Source organism: Tripterygium wilfordii, chromosome 5, assembly GCF_013401445.1.
Source record: "Tripterygium wilfordii isolate XIE 37 chromosome 5, ASM1340144v1, whole genome shotgun sequence".
Classification (NCBI taxonomy): Eukaryota; Viridiplantae; Streptophyta; class Magnoliopsida; order Celastrales; family Celastraceae; genus Tripterygium; species Tripterygium wilfordii.
In genome coordinates, this window is record NC_052236.1 from 8,323,578 (window position 1) to 8,344,917 (window position 21,340).

The 21,340-nt window shown below is 37.4% G+C and overlaps 2 protein-coding genes and 1 pseudogene across 3 annotated transcripts; 2 read left to right on the top strand and 1 right to left on the bottom strand.

The window, feature by feature from the left end:
* Positions 1–310: 310 nt before the first annotated feature.
* Positions 311–5,024, top strand: LOC119998567 (annotated as a pseudogene).
* A 4,928-nt stretch (positions 5,025–9,952) lies between these two features.
* LOC119998509 (pentatricopeptide repeat-containing protein At3g53700, chloroplastic) lies at positions 9,953–12,998 on the bottom strand. Its single transcript, XM_038845862.1, has 2 exons — positions 10,298–12,998; positions 9,953–10,154 (listed from the first exon to the last, which is right to left on the bottom strand). Exon 1 carries the CDS (start codon positions 12,833–12,835, stop codon positions 10,565–10,567), a length of 2,271 nt encoding a protein of 756 aa, XP_038701790.1. The 5' UTR covers positions 12,836–12,998; the 3' UTR covers positions 9,953–10,154; positions 10,298–10,564.
* A 911-nt stretch (positions 12,999–13,909) lies between these two features.
* On the top strand, positions 13,910–21,181 carry LOC119998510 (transcription factor TGAL1-like). Of its 2 annotated transcripts, none has more exons than XM_038845864.1 (12): positions 13,910–14,081; positions 14,364–14,491; positions 15,033–15,103; positions 15,541–15,617; positions 15,723–15,916; positions 16,163–16,237; positions 16,321–16,380; positions 17,258–17,335; positions 17,447–17,498; positions 18,864–19,135; positions 20,148–20,396; positions 20,775–21,181. In XM_038845864.1, exons 5-12 carry the CDS (start codon positions 15,851–15,853, stop codon positions 20,919–20,921), a joined length of 999 nt encoding a protein of 332 aa, XP_038701792.1. In that variant the 5' UTR covers positions 13,910–14,081; positions 14,364–14,491; positions 15,033–15,103; positions 15,541–15,617; positions 15,723–15,850; the 3' UTR covers positions 20,922–21,181. The 2 variants fall into 2 exon arrangements, with proteins under 2 accessions (XP_038701792.1, XP_038701791.1); XM_038845863.1 differs by having other exon boundaries at positions 15,044–15,103.
* Positions 21,182–21,340: the final 159 nt, after the last annotated feature.

A 21,340-nucleotide genomic window follows, 5' to 3' on the forward strand; every position in this document is an offset into this window, starting at 1 on the left:
TTCATGCTATGAGAGCTAATCAAGCTCAAGCAGATATACCATTGAAATATTTTATATAGGGAGGACGGCAGAAGGAGATAGTGAGTGCATGCTTTAATATATATATATATTAATGGTAAATCACTAACAGTAGCAGAATGTGTGTATATATGGATGAATGTAATTACTTACATATAGCACAAAAGAAGTTCATAAAACCATATACATTATATACAAATCTTATACCACTATTGGCTCTTAATCATCTGCATCTTCACTATCTATATGCAAATTCTCCGGCCTAAACCAACCGAGAAATCACATTTCGTTAATGTCATCATGCAAAAGCTTCGTTCCTTGTCCAATCAAATGTACCATTGCAGAGGATGAAACAATAATCAGGTGATCCACGAACTTTCAACCGTCGATTTGGGATGACTGTTACATTCAGTCACCGAAAAGTGATTATACGGTATAACTCTCTTCTCAATCAGTGTTGTATATGTTATTTCTAAGTACAAAATGTTTGATTTGTGTAGGGAGCAGACTAGGCCCAAAGAGGGCAGGCCTATTTGTTCAGTTAGTTGTTTCTCTAAGCATTATAAGTAGTTTGTGTGTACATATACAGGGAGGATCACATGTTGAAGAGGCTAACAAGCTGAATAGGGAAGTGAAGATGATGCTGAATAAAGTGGTGGATCATGTTGAACAACTTGAGCTAATCGATACCATACAGAGGCTCGGATTGTCCTATCACTTTGAACAAGACATTATACGAGTAATCGACACCATCTACAACAATATTAAGTACAATAAACAGAGTAAAAGATAGATGAATTTATATGCAACTTCTCTAGAATTTAGAATACTACGCCAACACGGGTATAATGTAAATCAAGGTGAAGTCCTTAAAGATTCAATCCTTTATTTAGCAAAGTAAAAGTGAGTTTGCCATTTAAATATGTTTTTGCTTGTTTCCACAGAGGTTTTTCCAAGCTTTCAAGATGAGAAAGGGAACTTCAAGGAATGTCTTCGCGATGATTTCAAAGGAATGCTACATCTATATGAAGCTTCATTTCTGATGGTTAGAGGCGACACTACCTTCGAGGATGCAAGAGATTTTGCTTCAAAACATTTGAAAGAGTATGTTAAAAACAAAAGGCAAGACCAACATTGAGTTCTGTACGAGCTAGTGAGTCATGCCTTGGAGCTTCCACTGCATTGGAGGATGTCAAGATTGGAAGCTAGGTGGTTTATTGATGTTTATGAGAGAACTGTTGGAATTGATCAATAAAATTGGACTCTAGTTAGATTAGAATTAGTAATTCGAGTTTGATTAGGATTAGATTTTGTACAAGCTTATAAATAGTAGGCTTGTTTCTAGGTTTACTTAACCATAATTTTTATTGTTTATTTCTCTAGGTTTAGAGAGGTGGCGGAGAGGGAGAGAGTGAGAAAGAGCTGGGGAAATCCTTGTCGTTTATCTCTCGCTGTATCTCTTGGGGGTTCGAATATGGGTTCAAGGGTGTGAGATTGTAAGAAGTTCAACATGTAGAATCTTAGAGGGGATAGGCTAAATAGGGGTTTATGGATAATCTCTAGGGTTCTTGGGTTTTCTTGGGTAGAGAAAGGTCACTGAGAATATGATTGTAACAATTTCATATGGTGAAAGTTTCTCAAATTGTCTCTGACAACACCCGTGGTTTTTTCTTTTGTTTGGAGTTTTCCACGTAAATCATGTATGTACAGGGAATTGGGAGATGCGTCGATGTTGTGATGTACCAAAAAGTGTGCAGGTGTGCCGAGTATGGCAAGGAGGTGAAGTTCATGCATGAATGGTAAAACTCAAAGAGGAGAAGTTGGTCGGAGGTGATGCTGATGTTACTGGGGTAGATTTTTTTTGGTGGTGGAGTTATCACCTGAAGAAGCTCTTGAAGGATGGCTGGAGTGGTCACCAGGGCATAAGGTATGGACAATCACCTAAAGAACGAAAATTTTCAAGGAGGAGCGGTTCGGTTAAAAGCTCCAAATCAGTAGATGGAGATGCTGAAATTATCGCTAATGGTAAGTCTCTTTTCTCCATAAGAGGTTGGTTATTCTTTCGGCATGTTGATTGATTTCTAGGTTGCCATGGAAGAGGATGGGTTACTCATAGCAAGTCCACAAGTTTGCATTCGGGCATTGGTTTGGCATTAATACAGGGTGTGTGGTGGAAAGGATGTCGAAGGGTTGAGGAACTCTTGGAAAAGCCAAACATGGGGGTTGCACCATAAAATTCAACAGGTTTTTCGACATGTGGCTGAAAAAGGAAAATCTTGGAGCGATAAAGTTCTAAGTGGTATACTTTATATGGTGGAGTATGATTGTTGGTCAAGACAATGATAACGAAGGCTATGAATTCTCGGTGTAGAGAGTTAATTGTCTGTGAATAGCCTTCTCGGTGTAGAGAGTTAACTATCTGTGAAGACAGTGGTATAGCGAAAGCTATGAAATTTTTTTGATCAAGGTGGAGATTTTTGGAATTGATCAATAAAATTGGACTCTAGTTAGATTAGAATTAGTAATTCGAGTTTGACTAGGATTAGGTTTTGTACAAGCTTATAAATAGTAGGCTTGTTTCTAGGTTTACTTAACCTTAATTCTTATTGTTTATTTCTCTGAGTTTAGAGAGGTGGCTGAGAGGGAGAGAGTGAGCAAGGGTGGGGAAATCCTTGTGGTTTATCTCTCGGCGTATCTCTTGGGGGTTCAAATATGGGTTCAAGGGTGTGAGACCGTAAAAAGTTCAAGATGTAGAATCTTAGAAGGGATAGACTGAATCGGGGTTTATGGACAATCTCTGGGGTTCTTGGTTTCTTGGGTTTTCTTGGGTAGAGAAAGGTCACTGAGAATATGATTGTAACAATTTCATATAGTGAAATTTTCTCAGGTTGTCTCTGACAACACCTGTGGTGTTTTCTTTGGTTTGAAATTTTCCACGTAAATCTTGTGTGTTGTTGATTGTGTTATCTCAAGTTCAATTTCTCTTTGATTTGTTGATAGTTTTGTAGGAAGAATCCTGGGGGGTAATTCCCCAACAAGTACACAAGGCATGAATCCAACTATACTTGAGTTTGCTAAGTTGGATTTCAATATTGTTCAAGTTGAACACCAAAAAGATCTTCGATTAGCTTTCAGGTGCGATTATCTACTAAATATAAATATAAATATATAGATATGCACAAAAACAAGTAGTAAGAGTAGACTTAATCATGCTTTCCTTTTTTCTTAGTAAAGGTGGTGGAGGTCTACCGGGGTAGCTAAAACATTGAGCTTTGCAAGGGACAGATTGTAACAGCCCGACCCACTAAAGCCCAATCTCCCCACCAACCACTGAACTTGGCTCATACCAAGCCCAGCCTGGCAGTTCCCAACCTCTCCTGGCCCATACCAGAAAAGATTGGACAATAGTTTAAGGTCTGCAGTGTGTTATATTCTACACCCAAGACTCGTCCCTGGCCGATGTGGTATTTCATCCAGAATAGTAACCCCCACACCTCGCCTCATATGACGCAGAGCAGGGCATTACAGTCCACCCCCCTTAGGAGCCCACGTCCCCGTGGGTCACGCCAGACACGGGCACCGCGCCCCGGTTAGACGTGAGGGACGAAACCCACATACCCACCAGGTCGGCTTCGATACCAACTGTAACAGCCCGACCCACTAAAGCCCAATCTCCCCACCAACCACTGAACTTGGCCCATACCAAGCCCAGCCTGGCAGTTCCCAACCTCTCCTGGCCCATACCAGAAAAGATTGGACAATAGTTTAAGGTCTGCAGCGTGTTATATTCTGCACCCAAGACTCGTCCCTGGCCGATGTGGTATTTCATCCAGAATAGTAACCCCCACACCTCGCCTCATATGACGCAGAGCAGGGCATTACACAGATTGATGAAGAACTTTCTCTGGTATGTTGAGATGGCATTTGAGCCTCAATTTGGATACTATAGGAGGATGGAAACCAGGGTCCACGCACTCCTCACCGCACTTGATGATGTTTACGTTGTCTATGGTAGCTTGGACGAGCTCCAACTCTTTACAGATGCTATTCAAAGGTCGGTCATGGTACTAGAGCCTCTCACAAACGTTAGATTATAAATTCAAATCTCTAAACTTCACAATTTCCTAACCGTTTTAAGTTTTTGAAGAATTTTTAGATGGGATGTGAATGCAATGGAAGAACTTCCAGATTATATGAAGATACCTTTCTTCACTTTGTACAATGCCATGAATGAAGTAGCCTTCAATGTTCTAAAGGAAAATGGATTCTACGTTGTTCCTTACTTGAAGAAAGTTGTAAAAACCACAAACTTGTCTCCTTATACTATTATTTTATATAATTATTTTTTGATGGAAGAATCTTTCCTATGACTATGTATTTCAATTGGCAGATTTATTCAGATGTTATTTATCAGAGGCTAAGTGTTTTACAATGGATATATGCTGACTCTACAAGAGTACATAAAGGAATCATGGATTTCAATAACAGCACCAGCAATGTTTGTCCATACTTGTTTGATTACAAGTCCCTTGTCCAATGACATCTTGGAAAGTTTAGCAAAAAGATCTAGATATACTTCGTTAGTCATCCATGATTGTACGATTGACAAATGATCTGGGAACTTCCCCGGTATGGAATGTAGGGATGTTTAGTGCAGGTGAGCTTAATTAATTAGGTTATAATGATCAACTAATTGTGTTACTCCATCTGATCAGGATGAGATGAAGAGAGGAGATAATCCTAAATCAATCCAGTGTTACATGCATGAAACAGGCGCATCAGAAGAAGAAACAGGGCTACACATACGACATTTGATTCACGAAACATGGAAGAAAATCAATGCAGAAAAGCTTGTAGAATCTAGTTTCTCTCAACTTTTTATTGACATCGCAATAAACCTAGCAAGGACAGCCCGGGCCATGTACTTGTATGGAGATGGTCATGCTAGCCAAGACAAGGAGACCACGGATCGTATGAAATCATTGTTCATAGATCCCACCTCTTGAAAATTTTGAATAGTCTGTCTTAATCACCATGTTTTACGATGATATCAATAAATGATTTTGCTTAATGATTTGATATTTACAATTCATATAGAGACCCCAAAGTCCCAAACCTAACTACTTTGTCTTGACGAGAATTAGGCTTGAGTCCACACCCTGTGCTAACTATTTTGTGTTTGTTGAAACCAGTTTTATTTAAATCGGACCATGCTGGCCGATCGGATTGTAAAATGGATGAACCGGTCACCTAGTCGGCACAGTATTGTTAAGATATCAATTATGCAAGTGACCCCAAAAAAATCAATCACACCGGATGGTTTTTCATAAAACCGTTGAACCATGTTGATAAAACAAAATATTTTTCAAAATATTTTAGGAATTTTGAATTATTTATTATATAATTAATTTACGATATGAAACTTGATTTATAAATATTGAGTGCATTGTTCTGTATTAAATATGCGATGTAAACTGAGATTTTTTAATGGAAGATCATATGATATTATTATGACATTTATTTTTAATATTATTTAATATATATTTTAATTAAATATGCAATTCGATCGATAACCACTAGATGGACTAGTGAACCAGTCCCTCGCCCAGATCGATGTCTAGCACGATTCTTATAACACTCGTCAAGTCCGACCCCTATTGAAATACTTGGCCCAAAATTGGTCCACCCTAGGGCCTAGGCACATAGGCTTTCTCTATTATGACTACGCACTTTCACTTTCTTAAAGTTATAAAACATCCAATGAGTATCTGCCAAATCTAGAGGGATTAATCTAAACTTCAGTTCTTTCAGGCAAAGTACACGACTTTAACGAAAATGACAAACAGATTGGAAAAAAAGGATATTCCAATTGCAACCCCACACATCAGAAACACATTTGATTAAACATTACTAATCTACAAAAGCTAGAAAAAGTTTAAGCCCTCTTCCGTATTACATCAATAGTTAACATTTTTTTATTATATCACTAGCTAATAACATCATTGTCAAAATGGGAAACACAAAATCATTAAAGTGATTCCCACAAAGAACTAAAGTGGATAATATTTGTTGATTTGAGTGGGCTGTGATTTCTAATATTGTATCGGAGCAAAGTCTCGATCCTATCCTCTGATAGGAATAGTATGCTAAAGGCCATTATTTTATGTAATATTCAAACTCGATTTACTTATTTGAATAAAATATATTTAGCATTTGAAATGAGAAAAGACATATTGGCATCGGTGTCTTTTATTCTGTATGGTATATGAATTGGTGTGTAGAGTCTAAGCTTGCACACGGAAGATCAATTCATAAGTTCCTATCGAATATAAGTAAGCGATCACAGCTAAGACGGAATTGGACAAACCGTCGGCTTGGCTGTGGTATAGTATTTCAGTATACCTATCTTGGTTACGGAGAGCGGCAAAGCTTGAACTTACTATACCAGTACACTTGGAGTGTATTGATCAGGACTACGTGTGAGTCAATTTTCCCAGTCTGACTATATGGAAAATTGTACACTCACACAGATGTTATAGAATTGTTCATATTCTTAATTTATTAAAGATTATTGGTACATGTGCATTTAATGTACGGGACTTTGATTTACTAAAGGGTGAGGTCTTTTTGTACAGGCCAACAAACACCAAGTGAGTTGGGCCACCGCATTAATTGTACGATGGAAAATAATCTGTTAATAAAATTCACGTCCAATTATGGATTGATGACACCCTCTTGAGAATGCTTATAGGATTTGAGATTGTGTCAAAACCCTACAGGTGGATTTTAATTAATCCGACACATTCAAATAAGTTAAGCGGTGAGATCAAGGAAATATTTAAAGATGTCAATTAAATATTATATGTCAGTGGCATATGTAATTGACGGGTATCTGTAACTTAACGTGAGGAATTTATGAACAAGTATAACGAAAGACTCAGATTTAATTTGAGATAAAACGGGGAGTGCAATTATAATATTTTAGTGGAATATATTATAATTTATGAATTATAATTATGTCCATGGGTTTGGGCTAATAATTAAATTCATAGGAAACCCATGTTTTATTTTTCCTAGTTGGTCCCCATTGTAGCCCAGAAGCCCAATACTAGAAGATACAGGAAAACCAAAACGGACCGGAATTAGGAGAGGGAGAGGCTTAGGGGCCGGCCCACCTAGGGAGAAAACCCTAGGTGTGGCCAAACCCTATAAATACACACATAGTGTGTTTTGTTAACACAAGTTTTGGGACACCAGTTGGCCTCTCTACTCTCTAATCGTTTCCACTAGTTTTGGTTTGTGTTCTTCAGGTTCTTGGAGAAAAGAGACCACCCTCTCAATCCAAGTTTGAGAATTGGTGCATACGGTGGAAGATCTGCAGGTTTGAGCTTAGTATCAAACTCGCTGACTCCATCCTTCGTTCCTGATTATTAGAGATCAAATCAGAGAGATCTCAAAGTATATAATCTTCTTGCAATTAATTGATCTATAGTTTGTGCTATGGTGATTAGTATTTGATAAGAAATTTTTGAAACTTGTCTAGCTATCGTTTATGTCTATGAGTTCCTTATACGCTTCCGCTGCGTTGCACGTTTCCAACATCCTCTACTTGTATATTTGTTGGGTTTGACATAATTCGCTAGTTCACAAGTGTGGGAGTGTGAGAATTGGGATGTGATTTCTAATATTGTATCGCAGCAAAGTCTCGATCCTGTTGGACAAGTGTCAGCCAGTATACTTGTTGGGTTTGACATAATTTGTCAATTCACAAGTGCGGGGAGTGTTAGACTTATAATCCCATATTGTTGAGCGATGTGATTTATAAGAAAAGCATAGCTTCTCTCAATCAATGGCAGTCTTTTATGTAACTGAGTATCGTTAAGTGAGACGAGCATAAAAACAAAATCGTGTCTGCCCGATATATCTACAGTGAACCGATAAATCCAAAGTGAACAATATTTGTTGATTTGAGTGATTTTTTATAAACAAAGTCGTGCAAACCCGATGTGTCCATAGTCAATCAGTAAAACCAAAGCATGCAATATTTGTTGATTTGAGTAGGTAGGGATTTCTTATAGGGTTGTCTCAGGCTCCATGATATTGCCATTTTTAGAGTATTCTTCTTTTTCGTCTTCTTAGTTTTGCCCCAAGATGTTAGATATCCCACATCGCTTGGATAACCCAAGTGATGTGGGTTTATAAGAAAGCCTAAGTCCATACCACTCAGGTAGGTCTTTTCTTGGGATTAAGTACCATAAAGTGAGACGATTCAGGAAGAAGAAAGTTGTATTGAAAAGTGCATAATATATCTTTGGCACACCTGTCTGAGCTTGATTAGCCCTCATAGATTTGGGGGTTGACGATTTCATTTCTGTAAACAATATGAATGCAACTTTGCAACTACAAGATATCAACCTTATTGCATATATGCACTATGATGATTCTAAAATAGTTGTTGAACCACTGGTTGAGTGGTAAGGATGGTGTGTATATCACCCTGATAATCAGAGTTCGAATCTCCCTCTTGCTCCGTTCGAAAAAAAAAAAAAGTTGTTGAAGCCCTCTTGTCATGTCTTGTTCAAATTTGGTGCAATACACTTTCGTCAATGAACCTAGCAAGGACAACCCAGCCCAGCCCAAGAACCATTTTATAGAGTCCATAACTTTTTTTTTTGTGTGGATATAGAGCCCATACTTTAATATTTATAACTTTTTGTGAAGCTTCACTATGAGAAGATATGGGTGAAGTGGTGAACTGAACGAATAGCGAGTGGCCCAGTCACTGCACCTTATTACTAAAGCCCATACCAATTTAAAAATGAGCCCTGAAACACTCCTAGACTAGGCCCACAGGAGCCAAAGGGCCAAAACTATTGGGTCATTTGGCCCACCCAGCTTTTAGAAGAAGATGACTTTCCTTAACTCTAACCATACGCAAGGTTAAAGATTTTCAATTTAAAAAACCAAGAAATATCATACCAATTGATTGGCAAAAATTGTCAATATGTCATGCATAGCCATTAATTAATGATCAGTATCCAACATATGAGATCTTATTCCTAAACCCATCAAAAGAAAAATGGAAAGGGAAAAATAAATCAAATAAGGTTTCCAAAACTAATATTTTGACAACATAAAGTATAGGAACCTAGAGAGAACCCAAATCACATATTTCACAATCATTCCCTGGAGTCCTAATTAACCAAACACCTAAATCTGTAATTTATTTTGTTGGTAGATTGGACCTCAAATAGAAGTGAGGGATCCCAGTCATCCCAGTAAACAATCATATCGCTTGATTGATGTACATTAGATTTTGCGAGTCCCTACACTTACATCAATCAATGATCAATATTGATTACTGGAATGACTGAGATCCCATTTACTGAGCTCAGTCTTAGCAACAATGGGGAGCTCAATCGTCTCTCCAGGATCCTCGGTCCAGTAATAGAAACAGAGAGCGAATTGAGAGAAGGAAAGAATAGAGAATGATGGAGTAAAGACGAAAAGAGAGACAGAATAGATGCATGAAGCTTTCCAAATTTCATATCAACCACCAAACAATTGAAGCTACACCAAACAAAACAAAAAAACACAAACACAGGATCAAATCGGACCTCTAATGGAAGGTGAAGGAATGAAATCCCTCTTACGGAAAAGAAAAATGTTGTCTCTGAGCCAAAGAGGATGCAAAAGAGGAAGAGAGAGATCAGATACAGACATGCAAGGAAAGAGTTTTGCATCCCATTCTCCTATTCGATCTTTTCTCTCTCGTTTAATGTTATGCTTTGTTTCTTCTACTATTGAGATGAAAAGAGTTTTGACAAAACGTAAATGTGCATGTACATACAATTTTACTTCACTGAGACGTAATCCGTTGCCTGCACACCTAATTTCCAGTATGTCAATGGCTGAATAAAAAGTACAGGTCAGCTAGGATGAAATGGCTACAAGTCCATTGATTTTGAAGCATTCATCAGATGAAACAACCTTCAACAAACAAATTGGAAACAGATTCTTAAGAGAATTCAACCAGTTGACAAAGTGAGATTGCATCTTGAACAGACATAAGAGACAGAATCTCAGCTGTATGTTCTTGAAAAAGAAAAGACGAAGATAAAAGGCACTATCACCTCCTGCAAAAAAAAAGCAACTTACATATAAACCCATCAAAATACCGAAAGCTATTCGCAGCATATCCATGATGTTAACAGACACAAGAGAAACCAAAATCATGCTTGAAACGATCGAAGCTATGCCATTACGAAACAACTCTTACACTGGCACATGAATACATGATAACATCATTCCATTATGAGATCCATGGCATTTTGGACACTATCAGGATAGAACAAGCAAGCTGAAAAATCCTCTTCAGAGATTGTGTTATGCAATAAATCATCCTCTCCTATGCATTACCTCCATATGTTAATGCTGCATAGCCTAATTAAACCAAAGGTAGTATTGAAACCATTTCAGGTTTGAGCTTTCATACAAGCAGCAACAAAAAACTCTCTTTCACCATTTAACTGCAGCAGCATTGAATTCATCGGTAATATTTATTTTGCTTTTGCCTATCCAAGATGCCTCCAAGAGTGGCCAAGGCATCTTGGTATTTGCGAATTTTGAGAAAACCCCTTATCATGGAAACTTCTTCATCAGATAAATTTTCCGCCTTCGTCACCATTTCAACAAGCTTAACTAAGGTTTCCTCCATAGACAAGGCACACAACCCTTCAGCGAGCATATAGAATGATGAGAATTCGGGTAGAAATCCTTTCTCTGTCATCTCAATCATAAAATCAACAGCTTCCCCAATTGGTCCTCCACCATTACAAAGACCACGGAAAATAATCTTATACGTGACAGCATCTGGAGGATCACCTTTTTCCATCATTTCTCTATACAGCCTCATAGCTTCTTTTGTTCTCTTTCGTCTAAATAACGCTTGAATTACAGGATTATAGGTGTGAGGAGTCAGGACCATTCCTTTCATCTGAATGGACCTGAGGAGCCTACTTGCTACATCTATTCTACCTGCCCTACACAGCCCTCCGATAAGGGTCCCATATGTAACTGTGTCAGGTTCACAACCGTTTGAGGTCATGGTTTGTACAATATCTGCTGCCTTTGTGATATCCCCTGCACGGCAGAAGTATGTAAGCAGGGAATTGTAGGTAAATTTATCAGGCTTTAATCCTTCCATTATCATCTGGTCCATAAGTTGGGCAGCCTCCTCAACCTTCCGGCTCTTACAGAGGCCATCAATAAGGCTGTTGTAGGTCACTGCATTTCTTGAAACCCCCTGAATTTCCATCTGATCAAAAATCTCCTCTGCTTCTACAATCTTCTTGTTTTTGCAGAGACCATTAATCAAAGTATTATAGGTTATAACATTCCGCGCACAACCACTGGTTTCCATTTCTTTCAGCAGTCTTAGAGCTTCATCTAGTTTACCTTTAATACAGAAGCTGTCAATCAACATATTGTACGTGAATTCATCAGGTTTGCACCCTTTATTCTTCATTTCCTGAAATAGTTCCATTGCAGCAGCATGATTACTGGTCAAGCACAAACCCTGAATCAGAGAATTAAAAGTACAAGCATCTGGTAGAATCCCGTTGCTTGTAAGAACGCGAGCAAGCTCAGTGGCCTCTTCAACTTGGTTTTCCTTACACAATTTGCTAATTATAGTGTTGTAAGTAACAGTATTGGGGGAACAATCCCTCGAAACCATTTGGTTAAGAATTTCCACGGCCTCTTCAACTTCACCCAATTTACACAAGCCAGAAATCAAAGAGTTATATGTATATACATCTGGATCAAATCCCTCCTGAAGCATGACATCCATGACCTCCAAAGCATGCTTAACATGTTCTGCCTTGCATAAACCATTCACCAATGTGTTAAATGTTAACTTATCTGGGAAAAATCCCTCATTCGTCATCTTCTCTATAAAACTCAGCGCCTCCTCAATCCTGCCCTCTTTGCAAAACCCATGAACCAGGACATTAACCGTGACCAATGTCACGGGACACCCAGCTTCCACCATTTGCTCTCTAACTCTCAATGCACCTTTCAAATTCCCTTCCTCTATGTACCCCTGCATGATTGTGGTATATGTATTCTCATCAGGTAAAAAACCATAACTTGGCATCTCTTCCATCAGCAATATTGCTGGTCTAATTTGATGGGCTTTACACAAAGCCTTAATCAATATGTTAAACGTCGAACAATCAGGCTTAATTCCTTTGCTAACCATATCTGAGTTTGCAGCTTCAACTAATTTCAGCTTATCCCCATCAACAAGAACATTTAACAAATAATTATAAAAATGGGTATCAGGTTTTAGATCAAACTCTGTCTCCATCAATTCAATAACACCAATAACTTCATCATACAAATCGAACTTCCCATAAGTTTCGATAAAAATCAAGAAAGTACCTCTATTGGGCACGCAACCCGCAATCTTCATCTCTTGCAAGATGTCTCTCATTGAAGCAAATGAACCCACATGTCCAAGTTTACGAAGAATTTCCTCGTAAACCAATAAACTGGGTGCAAAATTTGGCTGCTTTGAAGCCCAATTGAATAAGCGAAGCGCAGAGGATTCGTCGCGCTGGCGACGGAGGTTGTCCAGGAGCTGAGCAGCCGAGAAATTTGCAGGGAGCGATTGTGACGTTATTGGGTCATGGTGGTGATGTGTGGAAGCAAAAGAGATGATGGAAATGGAAGTGGGTTTGTGAGGAGAAGAGAGAGGAGAGTGAGGATGACACCAAGGATGGCATTTGAGACATGAAGAAGAAGAGAAGGCCATGTGTGGGTGTGGAGGCAATTCAAGAGAGCAAGAGAGACATGGAATTTAGAGGAGAAACCTCTTATCGAGCTTTTCTTGCGAGTGCTGCATTGGAGAGAGCAAGAAATGCAGTCTGTTTAGCCAAAACTGCTTTACTGGAGCGAAGGGAAAATTGCATCCAATATCCTTCCTTATCTACAACCCTAAAATGTGCCTATAATTTATAATTTCATTTCTTATATAAATAATTTATGACAAATATATTTTAACATATCCAATAAATATTGTTCCAAGAAAATATTGATGTTTTATAAGGCAGTGTTTGGGCACAAAAAAAAAAAAATCCTCCTTTCTGAAGTAGAATGATAATGGAGTGACCCTACTTTCAATTTGTGAAAAATGAAGTGGAAAATTGTAAAGAAATTAATAGGATACATACCACAAATTTTGTTTGACACTTGCAAAACAAGACTGGGAAAACAAATTCATAAAAAAGTATCTTTCCTTCTCTTTTATCGGGATAGGGATATAATTATTTGCTCTAATTTTAGTTACAATTCCCTCTTAAAAATCATGTTAAATTATGCTTTGTCTTTTGAAAATGCAATATTAGAGTTTAGGAGTTAGAAATTAGTATTTAGAGTTTAGGATTTAGAATTTAGAATTTAGAATTTTTAGAGTTTAAGGTTTACATTTAGGGTTTAAAATTTAAGATGATGAATATTATTTGCACCCCATTTTTTACTAAGTACACCTCATTAACCCTTTAAAACACATTAAAATGGGATGCAAATAATGTTCGATTTAGATTTTTTTCAAAATCTATTATATTCTAAGATTGTAAACATTAAAATACTCAATCACATATTATTAATATCATTTGATTTTCTTTATAATGCTTTTATTACTTAAACAATTTAAATTTTTATACATCGCATACGTTTCTAAATCTTAATTACATGGAATAAGAGAATTAGGAAAATAAAACAAAAGAGAGAGTGGATTATTTATAAAATGACACGTCCAAACAAACCTTGAGCAAAACAATTTTCCATTTTAAGAGAAAAAAAGAAAAAGAAAATGGAAAAACGTTGATTGCTACGAGAAAAAACAGAGAAAAAGAGGCAGAGAGACGAAGACTCGAGCAGAAGACCGAGCAGTTTTAACAGCTCGAAAATTAGTCCAAGGGCTTAAGACAAAACCCGATCAAGTTCGGAAGAAGATCTCTACTCACTCTCTCACTTGCTTCCTCAGTTCTCTATTCAAGGTTAGAATTACTTCTTCTTCGTACTTTTTCATTTTATATCAGATTTTGAGTTGAATCCCCTGTCGCCCAACAATATTGAACTATCATAGGGGATTAAATTTAAAGCTGTAAATGTGAATCGGGATAGCATTTCTGTTATTTGTGAATAAGGAGAATTTTTTACTGGATCAGAGGGGTTTGGATGGATGTGTGGTTCTCAGAGATTTTTGGAGGGAACATAGTATGCCCTAATTTCAGTAATTAGCTTGTCTTTGGTTAATTGCGGTTCTTTATTGCTCACAGCAATCAAAGATGGATTTCCAGTTGCAGAGAGAGTGAGGGGAACACTGTCCATGTTTGCGTTTCAGATTTGGGGGCACAGGAGCAATATCTTGGAATTCATGCGGATGATGTTGTGGTGCTGGCTGCGAGTAAGTGTTCCTCTATCTGATTTGTATAAGTTCGAATTACGAGCTGAGTGTAGTTATTTTTATCTTGTATGCATTTCAAATGCAGATTATAAGAAGGGTTTTTCTATGAAGGAATATAAAGTGGATATTGAATAGTAGGATTTTGTTTTTTGTGAAAATAATCTAATTCAGAGTTAAATTCCCAACACCATCAAATGCGACAATGTTTTGGAATTGGGCATGCATTTCCAGTGTTTCATGATATTGAATTTGGCCTTAGAAAATAGGAAAAAGGTTTACTACTTTCAGTGACAGAAAGTTAATATAGCATCAATGAGAAAATGAATACTGTATAATATGACACTCAGCTGCAGGTAAATTGCATGGATGTTTAGCGACTAGGTCAGAAGTGTTTGCAATAAACGTGCTTAGGTATCGTGTTAGTCATTTATTTTATCTGTCACCTTAGTAAATCTGGTGAAAAACTATGACAATGCGGCCCATGATATTTATATTTTAGAAAACTGAATCAGTTGACTTGATAAAAGATGATCTCCTTCAGCCATATCTCAGGAATATAATGAAGTGGGCCTTGCCAATACGGCATCTTGTTCAATCAATGGTGAATCGAAGGTTTGCATCAGAGGCTACCTCATTTTTGTATTTCTTCATTGTGAGCTTTATATCTATGCAGTTCACATCACATAACCGACTTGGCCAATTGTCTCCTTGCCCGCAAGTTTTTATTTTGTAAAGTGTTGCGTTTAGGATGAGAAATTTTGTTCTGGGGAGATGTTTCCATCAAATTGGTAACCTTGACGAGTAAACTTAAATTTTTCGTATTACTTTTCAAAAAATTCTGGCTTGGATTACTAAAAGGGTATAATTACAAAAAAAAAAAAAACAATGGCGGATTTCTCAATAGATATTCAATTACGGGTTCAGTGCTTGGCTCCTAATCAAAGGTTCTAATCCCCTCATTCCTGTTGAATAATAAGAAAAAATATTAGATAAATAGCTATTGTCTCTCTATATATGAGATGGAATTTACGTGCTGCATGACTATGCAGACACCATATTTGGTTCAGCTAAAGTAATTTTCACTGCAGTAGCTTCCAATCCTCTCCATACCGGCAATATCATCCAGGTGGATATTTATGATTAGTGCAAGTAGTAACCTTCTTGTTCACTAGTACTAGTTATTTCTACTTATTTTATTCATGTATCTTTTTTCTTTCCTGGTTTTAAACAGCCTCCTTTATTAAATACATACTTGTCTGCTACTCAAGTGGAGTCTCGGAGAGTACCTTCAGAAAAGGTTAAAAGTTGCAGTCTGGTTTTCATATCCTGTGGTAATTCAGAGAACCAGGTTGAGTCCGTATGGCTGATGTAAGTCCAAGAACTGACATCTCTACTGATGGAGACACAGACGAGAAAAATGAAAGGGTGATGTCTCGAATGTTCTTACAATACTTCTTTCTTTATTTTAAACCTTGCTTGTTTGAGGTATTATTTATGAGGGAAAGGTTAACAAGGACTGAAGGATGCAACTCTTGATCCTTTTTTTTGGCATTTCATTTTCATTAGCATCTTCTTTTTGCAAGATGAATTGAGGCTTCTTCATTATACTATTACAAGAATGACTTATGTTATTGTGGCCATCCTAACAAGTCAAAAATTCTGTGTTTGCAGTTTGATAGAGGTCAATCTAGTGCTCTTGTGGCGTATGATTCTAGTGACAGATCAAAGGATAAATTGGATCAGAAGGTCATATTGTCTATTTAAATTGCATATAAAGTTAGTGATATCTGCTTGTGTTTGATGTTCATTTATTTGGTTGCACTTTGCAGACTCTTCGTAGGCTAGCTCAGAATCGCGAGGCTGCTCGGAAAAGTCGATTGCGGAAGAAGGTACTTGCTTCTCTGTTTTGTGCATTTTGTTTAAAACCATATTTTTACCTGTTTTCACCCATTCCTGTGCCCTGCCCCATAACCTGCTGGTGTATTGATTTCCATTCACAGAGCAAACAAATCTTCTCGTTGTGCTTGAATAGAGGAACTTGAATGTGCTACTCTGCCCCAAAACAGTTGTTATCTTAGATTTAGTTATCCAGAATCTAAAAATAAGGACTACGACAAAAACTGATAATGAGCTGGGTGGTTTGGCAGTGCCATTTAGGTGGCCAAGTTACAGTGAGACCTTTAATGCTTGATTGAATTAGAGAGAGTGATATGTTTGTATGCATGTTGATATGTGGCCATGGTGGTATTAGATTAGTATTAGGACTTTGATTGGCTATGGAGAAAAAATGGGTTAAGTGGGTCATAGGTTGGTTCATGCATTTGGTAACCATTGCATATCTCAGGGTTAAAGGTAACGACATCTTTTGTATGAGTTCTCCACCGGGACAGGTCCAATTTCCATTCATGCTGGTGATTCTTTTGGAAGCAATATGAAGAACCTCCTTGGGTGTAATGACTTGAAGGAATTGACCTAGAAACTTCGACCATTTGTATAAAAGATGGAGTTTATGGTTACTCTAACCGGATGTATTGGAGCTATTGTTATTCTCTTCACACAGAAGGTTAATTTGGTGTAGTAACTTGAAGGAATTGTTGTAGTATTGTTTTCTTTCTCGTCATCTCTGTATCCATGTGTTTCAGTGCACCAGCTCATGCTTTTACCTTTTTGCGTCATTAGGAAAACTGATGTGTTTTGACATTTCTTGTTAACCTTTTCATGGATTCATATTGCACTCTTATTTCACCTTCTTTGTTCTCCTCCTAGGCATATGTGCAACAACTTGAGAGCAGCCGTTTGAAGCTGACTCAACTGGAGCAGGAACTCCAACGTGCACGGCAGCAGGTTAGGTTCCTAAGTCATTGTATTAGCTTATTGAATCTTTTATTCATAGAAGCTAGTCATATTTAGTTGTGCATAGCTTGCCGTTTTACCTTTTCCTTGTCATTTCTTCAGGGAATCTTCATTTCAAGCTCAGGAGACCAAGCCCATTCAATGAGTGGAAATGGTATTTTTACCCAAAGTATTTCTCATGAAAATTGTTAGAATTTCGACTTTCTTTGTGTGGTTTACCTGTTGGCATTTGTAGGATTGAAGCTTTTAAGTGCAAAGCTGTTCGAAATTTCCCGTCTAACAATACCTAGGTTACTGAAACTTGAGGATCTGTTTGGTATCACTTTTGTTTCTTGTTTTTTGTTTTAGTTTTCAAAAAATAGAAAATAAAAACAAAAAATATTGTTTGTTTGTATTTTCTATTTTGGTTTTTATGAAAACCAAAAACAGGTTTTCAAAATTTTTGAAAACAAGAAAAAAAAGGTTTTTAAAAGTTTTGGAAACAAAACTAGTTACACTTATTATAGATTGCACTTTCTTTAAGATTTCAAATTGCAAATTGCATGGAGATATAAAGACAATGATCAAATATACTTTGGGTTATTGTTTTATTTCTTATCTTTTTTTCTTTCTGCTGATGTTTTCAATGGTGAATTACGTTGCAATAGACACCGCAAAGGCTGCAGTTATGAAAAATATAGTGGTGTGGATATATTCCATTATTATGAAAATAGAAGCATAAACACACTTTTTTTTTTCAGTTTTATGCTTCTAATTTTTGTTTTCAATTTTAACTGTTCAACCAAACAAGTTTCAATTTTATGTTTTATGTTTTTGTTTTTTATTTTTGTTTTCAAAATTTTTGGAAGTGATACCAAACACAACCTGTGTTTTTCAATTAATGAGTCAATCCAAACTTAGGTTCGGCTTGTGTCTAGGTTTGGGGAGAGTATGTTGGTTGGGTTGGTCTGGCGGTTGGTTGTAGCACTGGAAGCAAGAAAAGTTATAATGCTTTTTAATTCAGTATTGTGTTTTGGAAAAATGACTGAAGGGGAACTAAATACATGAGGGAGGAGTTATGAGATAATGTTTTGATGGAAATCTAAGCATCTGTTTTAAAGGTGTTTGACATGATACTCTGGAAATGTTGGGTTCCTGGTTAGTTTAGACTGAAAAAAATAATTGGAATTTGATTGAGAAAATTATATTAGAAGACTAGTTAGTAGTTACATGGAACCCTTACAAATAAAGGACTCACCTTCTGAAAAATATGTTGGATTTTTACAAGACATGGATCTTTCTACACCCTTCCCCTCCTTTTGCCCCCAGAATCCTGTATGTTGCATGCTTCAATGATATGGTACTCATTAACTACTCCTGAATAGGGTTGTGATACTCGGTGATATTTGAACAAAAGTTAAATTGCATGTACCAATGATGCACGATTCACTATACACTTTTGCACCCCTTCGCGGGTCTCTTTTTAGGGTACTAGCAGATATTTCTTGTGGGCTTGTAGCCTCATTTTCATCTCTTTCAGGGGCCATGGCATTTGACGTAGAATATGCACGTTGGGTGGAAGATCATAATCGACAAATTAATGAACTGAGAGCAGCAGTGAATTCTCATGCGGGTGATGCAGAACTTCGTATTATTGTCGATAACGTACTGGCACACTATGATGAAATTTTTAAGCTGAAGAACAATGCTGCCAAAGCTGATGTTTTCCATCTGTTGTCGGGCATGTGGAAAACGCCTGCTGAGAGATGTTTCTTATGGCTTGGTGGCTTTCGTTCATCCGAGCTTCTCAAGGTGAGATCATTTTGGTATTTAGTGTTTGGCATTGACTCAGGTTAGCTCCTTGAGGAGCAAAAAAAGGGAATATAATTGAGTTAGATTAACCATTTTGTTTAGAACAAGCAGTTGCTAGAAATTCTCTGTTCAGAGGTGCCAAAACCAGTTCTAAAATGATTATTGTTTAAATGCAATTTACTTCTCTTTTTATCCTGTATCAGTCAGCACAAAGGCACATATCTTTGAATTATTTGCATTTGTTTGATTGTTTAGTAAAACAATGTTCAGACTATTATTTCTATTTCCATCAATATTGAAATAAGCTCTAACCTTCGACCAAAATTCTTTATGGGCACAAATTTTTACTCTCTTTTATAGTTTTGGAATTTGTAAATGTGCGTAAAGATGAATAGCTTTTCTTCTATGTTCTGTGGCTGGATTTTTATATCTTATTGTTGCTGTCATCAGTTACTGCCCAGTATCCTATCATTTTTCCTTCATAATATTACATGTTAAGTCTGCTTCATTTTGAAGAGCACTAGCAGTTTGAGTGGTCAAGCTCCTCACCCTCCGGCCCGAGGGCAGAGGTTTGAATCCCCATAGAACAATTGATATTTTTTAATAATTTAATGGTGTTGAATCTGGTACAGGCGTACAGCTGATCACCATGACTCCTTTGTATCATTAGGCTTGCCCTAATATGAAGTGTAACTTTCCTGTTTACTTGTGTAAACTTTACTTCTGTCTGCCCCCCCCCCCCCCCCCCACGTGTCTTTGTCTTTTTCAATTTGTTTCGGGTGGGGTGTGCAGGATTCAGGGAGTAAAGGAATCATTTTGATAGATATATGCTAGGTGTTTGTTTTTGCATCTCTTTCATGCATAGAACACATGTAATAAATGGTTGCAAGCCCTGCCAACATTTGCTGCCTCCAACTCCTGGGAAAAATAAACGAAAGACCTGCTTCTGTGCGTTAGTCGAATATTTTTACTTCTCTCCTGTACAATAACAGTTAAGTGCCTGTCGCTGCAGCTTCTTATGAATCAGCTGGAGCCTTTGACAGAACAGCAGTTGTCGAGTGTCACCAACTTGCAGCAGTCCTCCCAACAGGCAGAAGATGCATTATCTCAAGGGATGGAGGCACTGCAGCAGTCCCTGGCTGAGACGTTGTCCAGTGGATCTCTTGGCTCCTCCGGCTCATCTGGAAATGTGGCAAACTACATGGGTCAAATGGCCATGGCCATGGGGAAGCTAGGGACTCTCGAGGGCTTCATTCGCCAGGTAAGACTTTATCAATGCTCTAAAATCTTAGAGATTGCGTGAAAGCTAAGTGGAAAATAAGTTGATGTGATTTAGTTTTTGAAGTTCTACCTTAGCTTCAACTTTGGCTAGCATTGAAATAAAACTTGTAATTGGTTAAGATTACAAAGCTTGACATGAAATTTAACCTTTCCTTCATCTTAATTGCTCAATATAAAATGCATTGATTTGCACTACAATTCCAAAAATTATTTCATTGCTTGTATCATTGAGCCACTTAGCATGGAACTCTGTTTACTTTGGAATCACTTTTTCTTGTTTCTATGGCGGCATTTTATGCTTCTCGTACCCACATTTCATTGGTAACATGGGAACTCTGTTGCCACTTCATAATACCAGGCTGACAATCTGCGGCAGCAAACTTTACAACAACTGCATAGAATATTGACAACCCGTCAGTCAGCTCGTGCACTTCTTGCTATACATGACTATTTTTCTCGTTTGCGAGCTCTCAGTTCTCTCTGGCTTGCCCGCCCAAGAGAGTGAACATGCTATGCAGTTTGATTAACAACATAGATCATGCAGGAGATCCCAAATGCCAAATTCAGCTTTTTAATTCATCAGTTGTGATATTTAGTGCGTAGTCATTGAAGTAGTCTTTTTCTTAAATTTATTTGCAAAATATGGGAGTGTTGTAAACCAAAATTCTTGTACATGTTCTTGTATTAGCCACCTTGTCAGCAGATGTCTCATGTTAAATATTTATATATTTGAATGATGATTGCAACCATTTTCCTTGTGTCCAACAATCTCAAATTAAATTTATCAGTGGTTCACCTATACTTGCACTGTACTACTGTAATTCAACATGCCAGAAATTGCATTTTTTGTGGGAATTTTTCTTGCCAATGTACGGTTGGGATATATATTTCTATTGGTAAGCTTTTGGCTATCTGCAGAGCTCG